This window comes from Marmota marmota, unplaced genomic scaffold (genome assembly GCF_001458135.2).
Source record: "Marmota marmota marmota unplaced genomic scaffold, marMar, whole genome shotgun sequence".
NCBI lineage: Eukaryota > Metazoa > Chordata > Mammalia > Rodentia > Sciuridae > Marmota > Marmota marmota.
The window spans coordinates 50,460,648-50,473,707 of record NW_025999853.1 but is presented as its reverse complement, the minus strand read 5'-3'; the positions used below and the strand labels follow the sequence as shown (position 1 = coordinate 50,473,707).

General features: G+C 33.4%; 2 protein-coding genes across 2 annotated transcripts; one reads left to right on the top strand and one right to left on the bottom strand.

The window, feature by feature from the left end:
* Positions 1 to 2,001: 2,001 nt before the first annotated feature.
* LOC107139761 (olfactory receptor 6C76-like) lies at positions 2,002 to 3,806 on the bottom strand. The gene is made up of 2 exons (XM_015482634.1): positions 2,887 to 3,806; positions 2,002 to 2,035 (listed from the first exon to the last, which is right to left on the bottom strand). The coding sequence occupies exons 1-2, from the start codon at positions 3,804 to 3,806 to the stop codon at positions 2,002 to 2,004; spliced, it is 954 nt and encodes a 317-aa protein (XP_015338120.1).
* A 7,223-nt stretch (positions 3,807 to 11,029) lies between these two features.
* LOC107139760 (olfactory receptor 6C74-like) lies at positions 11,030 to 11,969 on the top strand. The gene is given in 2 exon segments (XM_015482633.1): positions 11,030 to 11,722; positions 11,724 to 11,969. Coding segments are annotated over 2 exon segments (939 nt in total).
* The last annotated feature ends 1,091 nt before the right edge of the window (positions 11,970 to 13,060 follow it).

Genomic DNA, 13,060 nt, shown 5'->3' with positions numbered 1-13,060 from the left:
ATTACACCAGCTCTTAGAAATGAAAATATTGACAGGTAGAAGTAGTACACACCTGAAGGCCAGCTACTCTGGAATTGAAGGTAGAAGATTGTAAATCCAAGATGAATTTTCTTAATTTAGCAAGACCCTATCTCAAAAGGAAAACAAATTCTTTTGAGGTTGGGAAATATTGCTCAATGAGAGTATCAATGGTAGAGCTTCCCTGTGTTCAATACCCAGACCTGCAAATAAAGAAAGGAAGGAAGAAAGAAAAACAGAAAGCAAGGAGGAAGGAAGAAAGAAAGGGATATATTTCCTAACAGTTGTACTGATTTTCACTTATTGAGTTATGAAATAAACTTATGCAGATAAATTTTGATTGATTCAGACTATCAAATTTTGCCCAATCTATCAATATCTTCCGTCTCTCTATATATATTTCTATATATCTCTATATTTTTGCATAATGTGTACATATACTATATGTATAATATTAAGATTTATTATGCCATTTAACATTTACATTTCTTTTCTACATTGCAGATATTCTCCTTTGCATTTCAGCTGGAATATTTTAGCCTTAGAAAAAGTTTCATATTTTGTCATTTCTTTGTCAATTGTGTCCTCCTATTGGAATTCATAGACAAACAAAATAATTATGTTTAGTTTTATTATGCATATCATAATATATTACCAATGATTGGCATGCTCTTATTTGAAGAAAAAATTTGGTATGATGTCACCTATCTGGTTGTTATTTACAAGACAAAATAAGGTGTAAGAGTTTACAATGATGAGAATATATTATTTAAAAAGGCAGAAATTTTCAATAATATGAATATATTGAAAAAAAGTCATGAGTACAGCAAATACACTTTTTTTCAATAACCTAAATTTTTGTAACGCAGGATACAGCCACAGTAGTAAGCTTTTCAAAATCCTCATAGGCAGTCATTGAACAATAAATTATCCAAACATAATAAAACTGATTTTATTTGAAATTAATCTAACAACTATTCAAAACACCTGTTATCATATTTAAAGATGGAAAAGAGCAGATTGAATTACAACTTGGTCCTACTGCAGTGAATTGCAAACATTGCCTTCTTATGAACTTAAGTTTGGATAAAATCAACAAAACCATTGTATAAAAATAAATCGTGTGAATAAAATTTGCAATAAAGTCTACTGTATGCTTTATTATTATTATTATTATTATATTCAGTTGCACTACAAAATTTATGTCTTAGCATTTTCGGATAAACACGTCATTGTTACATATTTAGCAGCACATCGTTTCTCTATTCCTATAAGCACTGAAGGAGCTATACTTCAGAGTACCATACTGCTTAAGTCATATCTACATCAATAGGTGCAAAGCAAACTCATCCTTACACGGAATCTCTAAAGTGACTACTGGAAAAATAAAAGGCCTAGTCAAGCAAAGAAAGAAATGAACACAGAATTCTGGAATGCCTAGAAAACTCAACTCTTTGATGCTTAAGAAGAGATCTCAGTGAACGTCCCAATTCTAAAAGAAGTTGCTATCAATTTAGCAGAACATTTCTTGTAAGCACATGAAGTCAATATTTTTTTGCCAAGAAATATGGATGTTTTAAATACTCATACTTTCAGAAAAAAACTGTTAATTTTAATTTGTTTTTGATTATACATATTTTTCTTTCTCTAGATACTTGTTAGAAAGACTCCTTGTTTTCATTGAGAAGAAAAAAGAAATGAAATGGTGAGAATTTGAATGAATACAAAAGGCAGTGTTACACAGTCTATGAAATGATATCATCTGTGCATGCATTTCTGTAGAAGAATATTGTAAAGTGGTGAATGATGAATACTGCACAAAATTTTCTTCTTACAAGTTTGAAACTATAATTAACAAATTGTAGAGGAAAGGTTTATACCAAACTGTGAATATTTTAAACATTCCTAATTCCACATTCTCCAAAGTGTGTGTGTGTGTGTGTATATATAAAGAATAACATCATACAAACACAGGAATACAATTTAAGGCATCATCGGTGAATCAGAATTTTGAGAACTGTAAGGATGATAGAATGCAAAACGGTTTAAGCTAACATAAAAATAAAAGAAGATAACATCACATTCAACAATACCAAAGGCAAGACAGGTTCTTTCCAAAAACAAACTATCAAACAACCCCTCCACAAAAAAAAAAAAAAAAAAAAAAAAAACCCTCTAGGGTGATATCCGGACTCAGAATTGGCAAATTAAAAGAAAACAACAGGTTATGGTGTCAACCATCAGTGTAGTTCATTAAAGATGTATCCTGGTGAGAATACTGAGAACTGCTAGAAATCTCAAAGTCACTCTTGCTGGAACTTTGAAATTAGAGTAAAAAAGCATTAAACAACATACACTACGACAATGAAGGATTTAATTCACAAAAAGATACAAGCTCTATGAAATAAATAACAGAAGACAATATACATGATACAGGAACCATCGGAGAGAGAAGATATAGAAACATACTAGAAGACATTTACTCACAGAAGAGTTTACGCTAGCCCTCTGCTTATACCCTTGGAAAAGTAATTTTCACAGTGGCTTGATGATCATTACTAAGCTTCAGCTTCATGCTCAAAGGAAAGTTCTTCAGTGATCCTAAAACCTGAATTTTGGAATTTTCATTAAATGTCATTCTCATTTAACATCAAAAATTTCATACTTAGGAAATTTTCAGGACATGTAAATGTAAAATGATAACTGTGCCAAGTGAGATCAAAATGGAAAGATAAAGCACACAACCTTCAGGAACAGGCCATTGATTAGGGAGTGGATGCCCAAATACCACAATGTTGATACAGCATTGCCTATGAGGTTCCTTTAATGTCCAGGCAATGAATTTCTGTACCTTAAAACTTGTTTGACAAACATTTCTTGACCAAGTTTTTAAAGGATTGTTTGACCTGCTGGTTCCTTAGGGTATAAATAAAAGGATTTAACATTGGGGCAACAGAGGTATTGAGCACAGCGATGCCCTTGGTCAAGGCTTTTCCTTCTTTGGCTGAAGTTTTGACATACATGAAAATGCAGCTTCCATAAGAAATGGAGACAACAATCATGTGTGAGGAGCAAGTGGAAAAGGACTTTTTCCTTTGCTCAGCAGAGGGGATCCTCAGAATTGTTTTAATGATGAACACATAGGACAGAATCACTAATGTTAAGGTTGTAATAAGCGTTAATATGGCCAGGAGAAATGCCAAGAGCTCTAGGAAGGATGTGTCTGTGCAGGAGATCAGGAACAAAGGAGAGGAGTCACAGGTGAAGTGGTCAATGATGTTGGAGTCACAGAAATCCAGTTGTAGTCCCATGATCACAGGTGGAAAGATGATGAGAAAGCCAGCCAGGCAAGAACCAAGGACAAGCAGGGTGCAGACCCTGCTGTTCATTATTGTTGTGTAGTGCAGTGGCTTGCAGATAGCCACATAACGGTCATAGGACATCGCAGTCAAAAGGAAAAATTCTGTTGCACCAAGCAATATGAAGAAAAACACCTGGGCCATGCAAGAATTGTAGGAAATGGTCTTATCCCCTGTTGTTATGCTGACCAGGTATCTAGGAATAGAAACTGTGGTGAATGAGATTTCTAGGAAAGAGAAATTCCTGAGGAAGTAATACATGGGTGTTTTCAGGTGCAAGTCTACCAGAGTGAGGGTGACAATTGTTAAGTTTCCAGTAATGCTCAGTATGTAGGTGAAAAATAGAAATAGAAAAATGAAAATATTGAGCTTTGGGTCATCTGTTAATCCCAGAAGAATGAACTCACTTTCAAATGTTTGATTTTTCATTTCTTACTGTTCACTTCTTCCAAGTGTAAAAATGAAAATTGGAAACAATCCTTTAATGAGTTTAAGACTACATTTTAATCACATCCCCTGAGTTAGAAAACACAAAAGGACTGTAAAGAAACAGCAAATTAATCATTAAGACGTACTAAAAACTGAAAATATACATTAACCACAATAAAATAGTCTATATCTGTTACCTACCTTATACATCCCCAGCTATTTAATATAAAGTTAGTTTCTTGATAGGTTTAATAAGATCATCTGCATAAGAAAATTATACTTATCAAATGTGCCCTATATTTCTTTAAATAGCTGACCACATTTGTGTAAAAACTAAGAAGAAAATCTTAAAATGTAAAATACTCTTTTGTTGTTAAAGTGCTATTCCCATAAGCACATGTTTTGAATTTCTGAACATGAAACATTTTGAAGTGTGCTTCTTAATTTTCCATGATACTAAATATCACTCTTACCACTATAGAGAATTAATAATTTCACAAATAAATCAGGATAATGAAAAGTATTATTTACCTAATTCTAAAGAAATAAACTCAGAATTTTGAAAAGTATTAAAGCTTTTCCTTTCTGAATTAAATAATAATTTACCACAGTATAGATGAGTTTCGGAGGGCCCAAGTTAACTAATGTATGTTATACAATAATTAGAAAGGGAAACAAATAAAGGAAGACATAAAAAATGCACTTACATTGAGATAATCCCACATGGTAGCAGTTTAACACTGAAACCCAAACGCTAGGTTGCTTTTCTTTGAGTGACAATGTTTGATGCTTTATTTTCATATCTTTGCATACACTTTTCAGCTTGTGCCTGTCTCTGATATTCTTGCATAATGACAAACTTATGTAGCATATTGATGAAATTTGGGCTGATGATCTTTGCTATGTATAGTGAACATGCTGTAGGAATTACTCCATTAGAAAAATCTATTGCTAACATCAAAGAGGCTCGGATGGGATGGGGACATGGTGTCAAGTACTCAGAGAAAGTTCTACAACCAGACCTAAGTATCCAAGAAGTCCTGTTGTTTATGGTCTGGGAAAGAGTTTGTGACCTTCGGAGAAATCTGGTGTCCTGGGCAGTGGCAGAAGCTCTCCTTGCAGTCCCAAGTAGTCAATTCGTGTTTAGTCCAAAAATCTGAAATATAGATAGCATTACAAAATTGTCATTGAGTAAAAGTGTCTCTGGTATCAATTTATTTTTTAGGAATAGAATTGTGAGTTTTGGAACTATGAGCTTTGGAGATGGCAGTAGAGAAATGGACAGTTTAGCACTTGTTACAGAGAAGAATTTCAGAGCCAGAGATCATGTTTTCATAAAATATGAAAAAGCTATTAGACAATAAGAATGAAAAAGGGAGGAATGAAGAAAAGAAAAAAGAAGGGCAAAAAGAGATAGGGAGGAAGAGAGAGAGAATGATGAGCAAGGAAAAAGCAGGAAAGAATAAAAAATGGAATTCTTTCAATATTTTTGGGCAGTACTTACAGAGAAATAGAGGTGATAAAGGTGTAAATTTTCCTTTTCAATTAACTGAAACTTAGTACCTAATCAAGATACGTCCCATATAATGAACAAGATTCAAGGATCAATAGCTGTGGAAAACAGGTGAACTTCATGGCATATGAAATAAAATTATTGAGAGGATTAACAGTAAAGGACTATCCCAGGATGTACCATCCAAGACCAGGTATTTAGTATCTTGTTTGTCAAAATTTCTTTAAAATAAACAGTCCTGACCCTAGAAGCTAGTAAACCTGAAATACATTTTACTTGGCTCTCGGCAAGTAATGTTTAAAGAAAGATGGGTTATATATATATTTTTTTACTTTGTTAACCTTCCATAAGAAAACTTGGTTTCAAAAATATTCTTTTTTAAATAGACAAACTGGTTTTATCCGCTTCTTTTTTTGTTTACTACTCCAAAATGACACAGGGGATTCTTGTTGGAGACCAGAACTGAAATGTCTCTGGAGAGCATGGTACTGATGAGAGCACCCTAAAGAAAAGCTGAGTAATTTTAATTAGGCACTTTTATAAATTATATTTTTTTCTCAACATTAAATAACAGAAAATTGCCCAATGCTAGCAACATCGATGAAGAAATGACAGTCTTGAGTTACTTTGGACTTCATATTGTCAATCTTATTTTTTTTAACCTGAAACAAATGTCTGCCACATAATATAATCTCATTGCATAGAAACATATCAAAAAGCAGAAAATAGCAAGAGGAGATACCATAAGAATATTGTGTTAGTCAGCTGTTGGTTACTCTGACCAAAATAACCAACAGGAACAATTAGAGGGTAGAATATTTGTTTGGATGACAATTTCATAGGTTCAGACCATGGTTGGTTGATGCCGTTGCTGGGGTCTGAAGTGAGATGGTGCATCATGGCAGAAGGATGTGGTGGGGAAGAGCTGCTGACTTCCTGGCAAACAGAAAATATATATACATATATATGTATATCTGTGTGTTTGTGTGTGTTAGGGAGGGAGTGTATCCAGGCACTGAGGACAAAATATAAACTCCAAAGCCATGCCTCCAGTGACCTACTTTCTCCCCACACCCCATTCACTTATATAATAACCTCCCAGGTAATCTTTTCAAATTAGGATGACCTCATTTGTTCACCACTCTCATACACTGATCATTTTGTATCTCAATATTTTTCACTGATTTAGGAGCTTTTTGCAGACATCTCATATAAAAACACAACAAATATTAACTGTGCCATTCAGATTATTATTTGTTGATTGAAAAAAAATTGACTATATATTTTAGGCTAGATTAAGTTAGTAGATAGGCACATCAGCAAGTTATAATGAAAACTAAGAATATAATATAAACATAAAACTCATGAAATTGATCTCTTAAAAAAATCAAATATTGTTTTTTCTGTACTCTGTATGGGTAAATATGTGAAAATACACTCTACCGGCATGGGTATCTAAAAAAGAACAAATAAAAAATATCATTCCTTGCACATTAGAAATCAAACAAGCTAAGTTTATGTGCTGCTTTTATAGTCTGTCTGATTTTTCTGTTGGACAATTTAGGGTCTGGTACATTGTTCCAACTACTGAATTCTTCGAGTACAGTATGTTTGATAGGTATGCTCAATTGGAATTGTTTTTGTTCTTAGAATTGTGTTGTATCTATATGGATGTTCTACCACAGATAAATCTATGGAAATGAAGGAAAAATACTGGTGACTTAGATGAATTGGCTTATTTTAAAAGAATGTTTAATGAATGACAGGATTTTTCTAACCGAAAAAATGTATCTCCCCACTTTACTGCTTTTTAATTGATTCATTTTAGTTATATATAATGTTAGGGTTCATTTTGACATAGTATGAAAGAATGGAATATAATTTTCTCTAATTCAGTCCCCCCTGTTTCCCATTTCCATTCCCTCCTCTCCCCCACTTCCCTTTTCTCTACTGATTTTTCTGTAATTGCCTTCGAGCAGCAAGATACAATGACAACTGAGAGTAAATAATATAAACATAAAGCTCATGAAATTGGCAAATGAAAAAAATCTCCTTAAGTATTGTTTCTCTCACAGTAAAAAATAAAGCAATCAAAGTTTATGGACTTGTTGTGACCTGCCCAGTCTTAGTAACCAGTGAGAGGTAAAGGGGGGTTAAGAAAGACAAATACTTATAGAGAGAAAGCTGAGACCAGGTGGGACATTGGCATCTGATGGAGGGACAATGACATAGAGCTAGTCCAACACATTTATTTTATAGGTTTTTAATATCAATAGGTTATTTGTGGGAAGATTTCTGCAAAGCAGACAGGTCTGCAGGTCACAGCACTTGTGAGAAATTGTGTTTATTACCTTATTGTGCTCAAAATTCTCTATCCGCAGAATCTGGTGTTTGAGTGTAAGGTCAAGACTGATATAGTTCTGTATCTTTGCACAAAGCCTGCTCAGGAAGAGCATCACCATATCAACTGAGCAATCTTGTCCTTCAACTTTGCACAGAAAGTTCCCAGCACAAGCACAGCCACAGCCATGAGGCATTCAGAGACTATGATCCAAGTCACTGCTCTTTACATCTTTTATTATCTTTGTCAGATTTTTTTCCTATTGGATGATTTGGTGTCTGTTACATTGTTTCAACTACTAAACGATTTGATTACAGTATGTTTGGCACATATGCTGAATTGAAATTATTTTTGTTCTTCAAATTATTTTTGTGTCTACCTAGATTTGCTATGGCAGAAAATATATGGGAATTGAGGAAAAATATTGGTGACTTAGGTTGATCATCTTATTTTAAAAGAAACATCAACAAAGGACAGAATTTTATTTTTTTAACCAAAAAAGTGCTTTTTCCTTTGTTTTCTAATATTTTATCAATATTTTGTGCAAGATATTTCAGAACGTTTTTTTCTTTACATTCCCCACCAGGCTTGTAGGAAAATATTTGCTTTTGAAGATGTTGCAAGTGGGATTTAATGAAGGCTCCATGATTGGCAACTTCTGGGATCAGACCCTTTTATAATCACTTCTCCACATGTGAGAAAGCTGATTTGTTGCCCTTCTTATCATTATGTTGTATTACGCAAGTCTTGCCAGATTAGTTGCTCTCCAGCATCTTTCCATTGCTGTCTCTGGAGAAACAGGCTTTCAGGAATTCCAAAGCCATGATAAACGTGCTGGCAACAGCCTGTGTAATCCTGGAATGAACTCATGATCCCCAATTGAGGCTCAGGATAGAGACCCAGCCCACAGGATGCCTTGGTGAAAGTATTGTAGAACATTCAGGTTTTCCACTCGTGTGAAAGTGCTCAATTTGTAAAACTTAGTTATAGGACACCAGAAACTACTACAAAACAGGACAGACTGTGCCTCCAAGATGAAAGCTTTGTAAATAAGAACATTAAAATCCATTAGGCCTGACATCCATTCCTTTGGATTCTTTTGTACCTGGCAATACACTGCACCAAATTTCTTATTTTTTTCATTTAATGGGAACGTTTTCCTTCTGAGTGAGCTTATCAGTTTGCATTTATTTTTTGTGTTTTACACTTTTCTCATCTAAGATTCCAGCCAACTTTCCTTTACTCCACAATATTTCTACTTTACTCCTTATTTTGCTGTGGACATGGAGATAAATTTTCTATCTTCTATTTATACTAAGTTCTTTAAATGATGAGTAATCTTATTGACTCTTCATATTCATATTTTTTATTTGTGTGAAAATATTTGTATCTAGGGAAACACAATATTTCTAAAAGAAACTAGCACATGCAAAATCTTTTTACCTCTTTTCTCTTCAGCTAGAAAAATGGGAGGAAAAAAATTCAGTTATAAAATGCAAGATGGGCAGCATAGACTCCTCCTGTGATTATTATGCCAAAAAAACACACAAGCCCAAACAAAATCTTTATCTATATAAAACCCTCAGACAAGAAAATGGAAAACCATACCATTTCCCAGTATGAAATTGCTATCTCTCAAACCATCAAATGCATGCTCCATTTCTTCAGTAAAGGGAAAAACAGACTGTAATAACTTTTATTCTTTGGGTAACATTCCTCTTGTACTTTAAAAAAAATCTTTTTTAATATTTTATAAATGTTTAAGTGCTAAAGGTCATGACCACAACTTATCTTTTTATAAAATAGTTGGAAATGTAGAAAATGTAGAGGAGTAACAGTAAGAAACACAGTAATATTTACTACTGAGCTATTTTCGGCAATTTTTTATAAAGGCATCATAGGAATATTCTTGAGAAGTTTTTTTTTTCTCTTCTTTTTTTATTTCTTTTATTCCTTCTTCCTCTTCCTTTTTTTAAAATTTATTGTACCATCTGGATTGAACCCAAGGTCTCATGCAGAATGCATGGGTGTCCTATCATTGGGCTATATCCCCAGCCTTGGGGGTTTTCCAGGGTGTTATGATTTAGATATGAGGTATACCCTAAAAGCTCATGTGGGAGACAATGCAAGAAAGTTTAGAGTTGACATTACTGGGTCATGAGAGGTTCAGCCTAATCAGTGCATTCATTAATCCCTGGTGGAATAAATTATCTACATGATTTAAAGAACATGTATACAAAAAATGTGCTTTTTTAAAAAGAACTTATTTAATTATATTTCTATTTAAAGTTACTTTCTAGAATGTTGGTTATCGCATTATTTTTCTGGCCATCATATTCACATGTAATACTTCATGCTTTGAGGTGGTGTGGAGACTATAAGAGATAAATATGTTTGATGCCCCCAAAATGAATACTATGAGATAATTTTAAAATATTCAGCAATTAATGATTATGAACAACATTGTCATTAGCTAGACAATCCTCTCTCAGTTCTTGTTTTGGAAGGGAGAATAGATCATACACTTGATACAACTTAGTTTTTCATTCATCATTTGAACACCACAATAGAAATTAGACTCCACTTTAACATCAACATTTCAGACTTCCCTATAGACACTGTAACAAGGCTATTAATTAGCTTTGATATTTTGTTTCTGGGGTTAATGATGAAAATCGTCAATTAGTATGTTTTCCCATAAGAATTCCCAGAATCTTTACCAGTTCTGAGTAAATATTCTCTTTATATAAAAACTGGGTATATAACATATGGCAATGCTTTCATTCAAAACTGTTTTCATTCAAGTCAGAAAAAACTGTAGCTAGTTCTTAAGAAAAACAGAAAAAAGAAGCATTAATAATAAAATAGTACCATTTTGATACAAATAAATAGCTATGACTTCTAAATTTTAGGTTAGGCTGAACCCAAAGGTTAATCATTTGATTTGTAGAGAAATTAGAATAACATGTTGAAATACCACATGTATGCTGATTGGAAAAAGAGAGAGAGAGAGAGAGATACATAAATGTTTATGTATATTTCTAAATATCTCTGGATTTTAATGTAAACAGAGTCTCTGATGAAAGGGAACCAAAACAAAAAATGTGGGTGAGAAATTAATTTTTAGAAGATTTTATATATATATATATATATATATATATATATATATATATATATATATATATATATNCTATTATGTAAAATTTGAAATCTCTAGAAGGAAAACAAAACTCCTGCATGTCTATTGAGTTTCTGGGTGCTTTATTATCACTTGGAAAACTGCACTTGATGTATCTTTTAAAATATTTTTCTATTATTTATCACCTCCATTCCCTTGCAGGTCAGATGGCATCTTGACAGAATTGAACCATGAGGAACCACACAGTAGTGACAAAGTTTATTATTGTAGGACTGACAGAGGACCCAAATTGGGAAATTGTAATTTTCCTTTTTCTATTTGTAACATATCTTTTGAGTACTACAGGAAATCTTACCATCATCCTTCTGACCTTGCTGGATCCCCACCTCAAAACACCCATGTATTTCTTCCTAAGAAATTTTTCCTTCTTAGAAATCACACTGACAACTGCCTGCATCCCTAGATACCTGGTCAGCATAGTCACTAAGGAAAAGACTATTTCCCGTGATGCTTGTTTGGCACAGGCACTTTTTACTGTTTTCATAGGTATAACACAGTTTTTCCTGTTGGCAGCTATGTCCTATGACCGCTATGTGGCCATCTGCAAACCCCTTCATTATGGAACCATTATGAGCAGCAGAGTGGGCCACCTGCTGGTTGCTGCCTGTTGGATAGCTGCTGGGGTAGCTATCACCCCTGGAGCTATAGTGAGTCTGACCATAGAATTCTGTGATGGCAATGTTATTGAACATTTTATTTGTGACTACTCTCCTATCCTGAAACTCTCCTGCACAGACACCAAAGACATAGAATTCTCAAATTTTATTTTAGCCATTATCACCCTCTTGAATACTCTGGCACTGGTATTGTTCTCTTATATCAAAATCATAACAACAGTTATGAAGATCCCTTCTGCCCAGGAGAGAAAAAAAAGCTTTTTCCACCTGTTCCTCCCATCTGATTGTGGTCTCCATCTCTTATGGCAGTTGTATTTTTATGTATATCAAACCTTCTGCAGAGGAAAGAATATCTTTAAACAAGGGGGTGTTAGTGCTCACTGTTTCTATTGCACCTGTACTAAATCCTTTCATTTATTCCCTAAGAAATAAGCAAGTGATACAAGCCCTGAATGATCTAGCAAAAAGATGTACCTTTACAACTTTGAAATAACAGCTTTGGCTTTTGTGAACACATACTACTGAAACTTAATTAAAAGTTTACACTGTACCAGCTACTTTTAAAATACATTCCTTTAATTTGTTATTTTGTATATGGCAGTCATGTACGTCACCCATAAGGAGCCTTCATTGTCCTCCTGGATATTTATCATTGTAATAGCATTATGTATCCCCAAGATGTTCTCTCATGCATTGCTTGAGTTCTTTATTCTTAGGATGTAATTGAGTGATTTTGCTCATCAAAATATTCTGCTATGAATCCTTATTAGAAAAATCATATGTCAATAATATTTAACAGTAGATAAGCCATTTGTGAACTCTGTAAATATTAAATGATTTTATTTTATCAATAACTAAGGAAGACTGCCCTCTTAGCCACACAATGTTAATGTTTTATTAAAATATGTGATGTTGCTAGAAACCAAACTGACTTCTTCCTTCACTTCCTTCATGCCTCTGTTCTTTCTTCTTTTTTTCTTATTTTTTATCATATCAAATGACAGTTATTTCCACATATTTTATTATCCTCATATTTTGTATGTGTTCTATTACTGTTTTTAAACATTTCTTCTTTGTTTCTCCTTTGTCTCAGCTAAATATCTAAAAGTATATATTTGTAAAAGTGAATATTTCACATAGATTCCACTACTACTGTGTCATGTTACTGTCTGGTATACCCTGTCTGCTGCATTTGATCTACAGAACTAAGGAAAGCAATCAGACATCGAATCATCAACATGGTTTATGCATTATATTCCCCTTCCTGTGTATGTGTATATCATATCTATGAGAATTCAATTAATCACCACTAGTACGCATCAATGACATGGAATTTTATTCTTTTTTCATGAGTGTGTCTGTATGTTTTGAAGATATGTGATCAGGTTCTAAAATCTCACTCTGTTTCACACATTAGAAGCTATGGGGATAGAAAATTGGTTGTAAGATTTTCTTTGTTAACAACAAACCTGCCTATTTTCCAATTTGAGAACAAAGATTGAAGTTTGAAATATTATTTTCAGATAGACTGAATTTCTTGAGTTAATGTCTTTATAGATTTTATAGTGAGTGTTGCATTCAAAA

Excerpts from the sequence above, each read along its gene's own strand:
- LOC107139761 (XM_015482634.1), bottom strand. The coding sequence starts at position 3,806 with ATGAAAAATCAAACATTTGAAAGTGAGTTCATTCTTCTGGGATTAACA. Across the intron at positions 2,036-2,886 it reads AACTTGGTCAAGAAATGTTT|TTCTCAAAATTCTGATTCAC; the intron begins GTCAAACAAGTT and ends TCATCCTTACAG.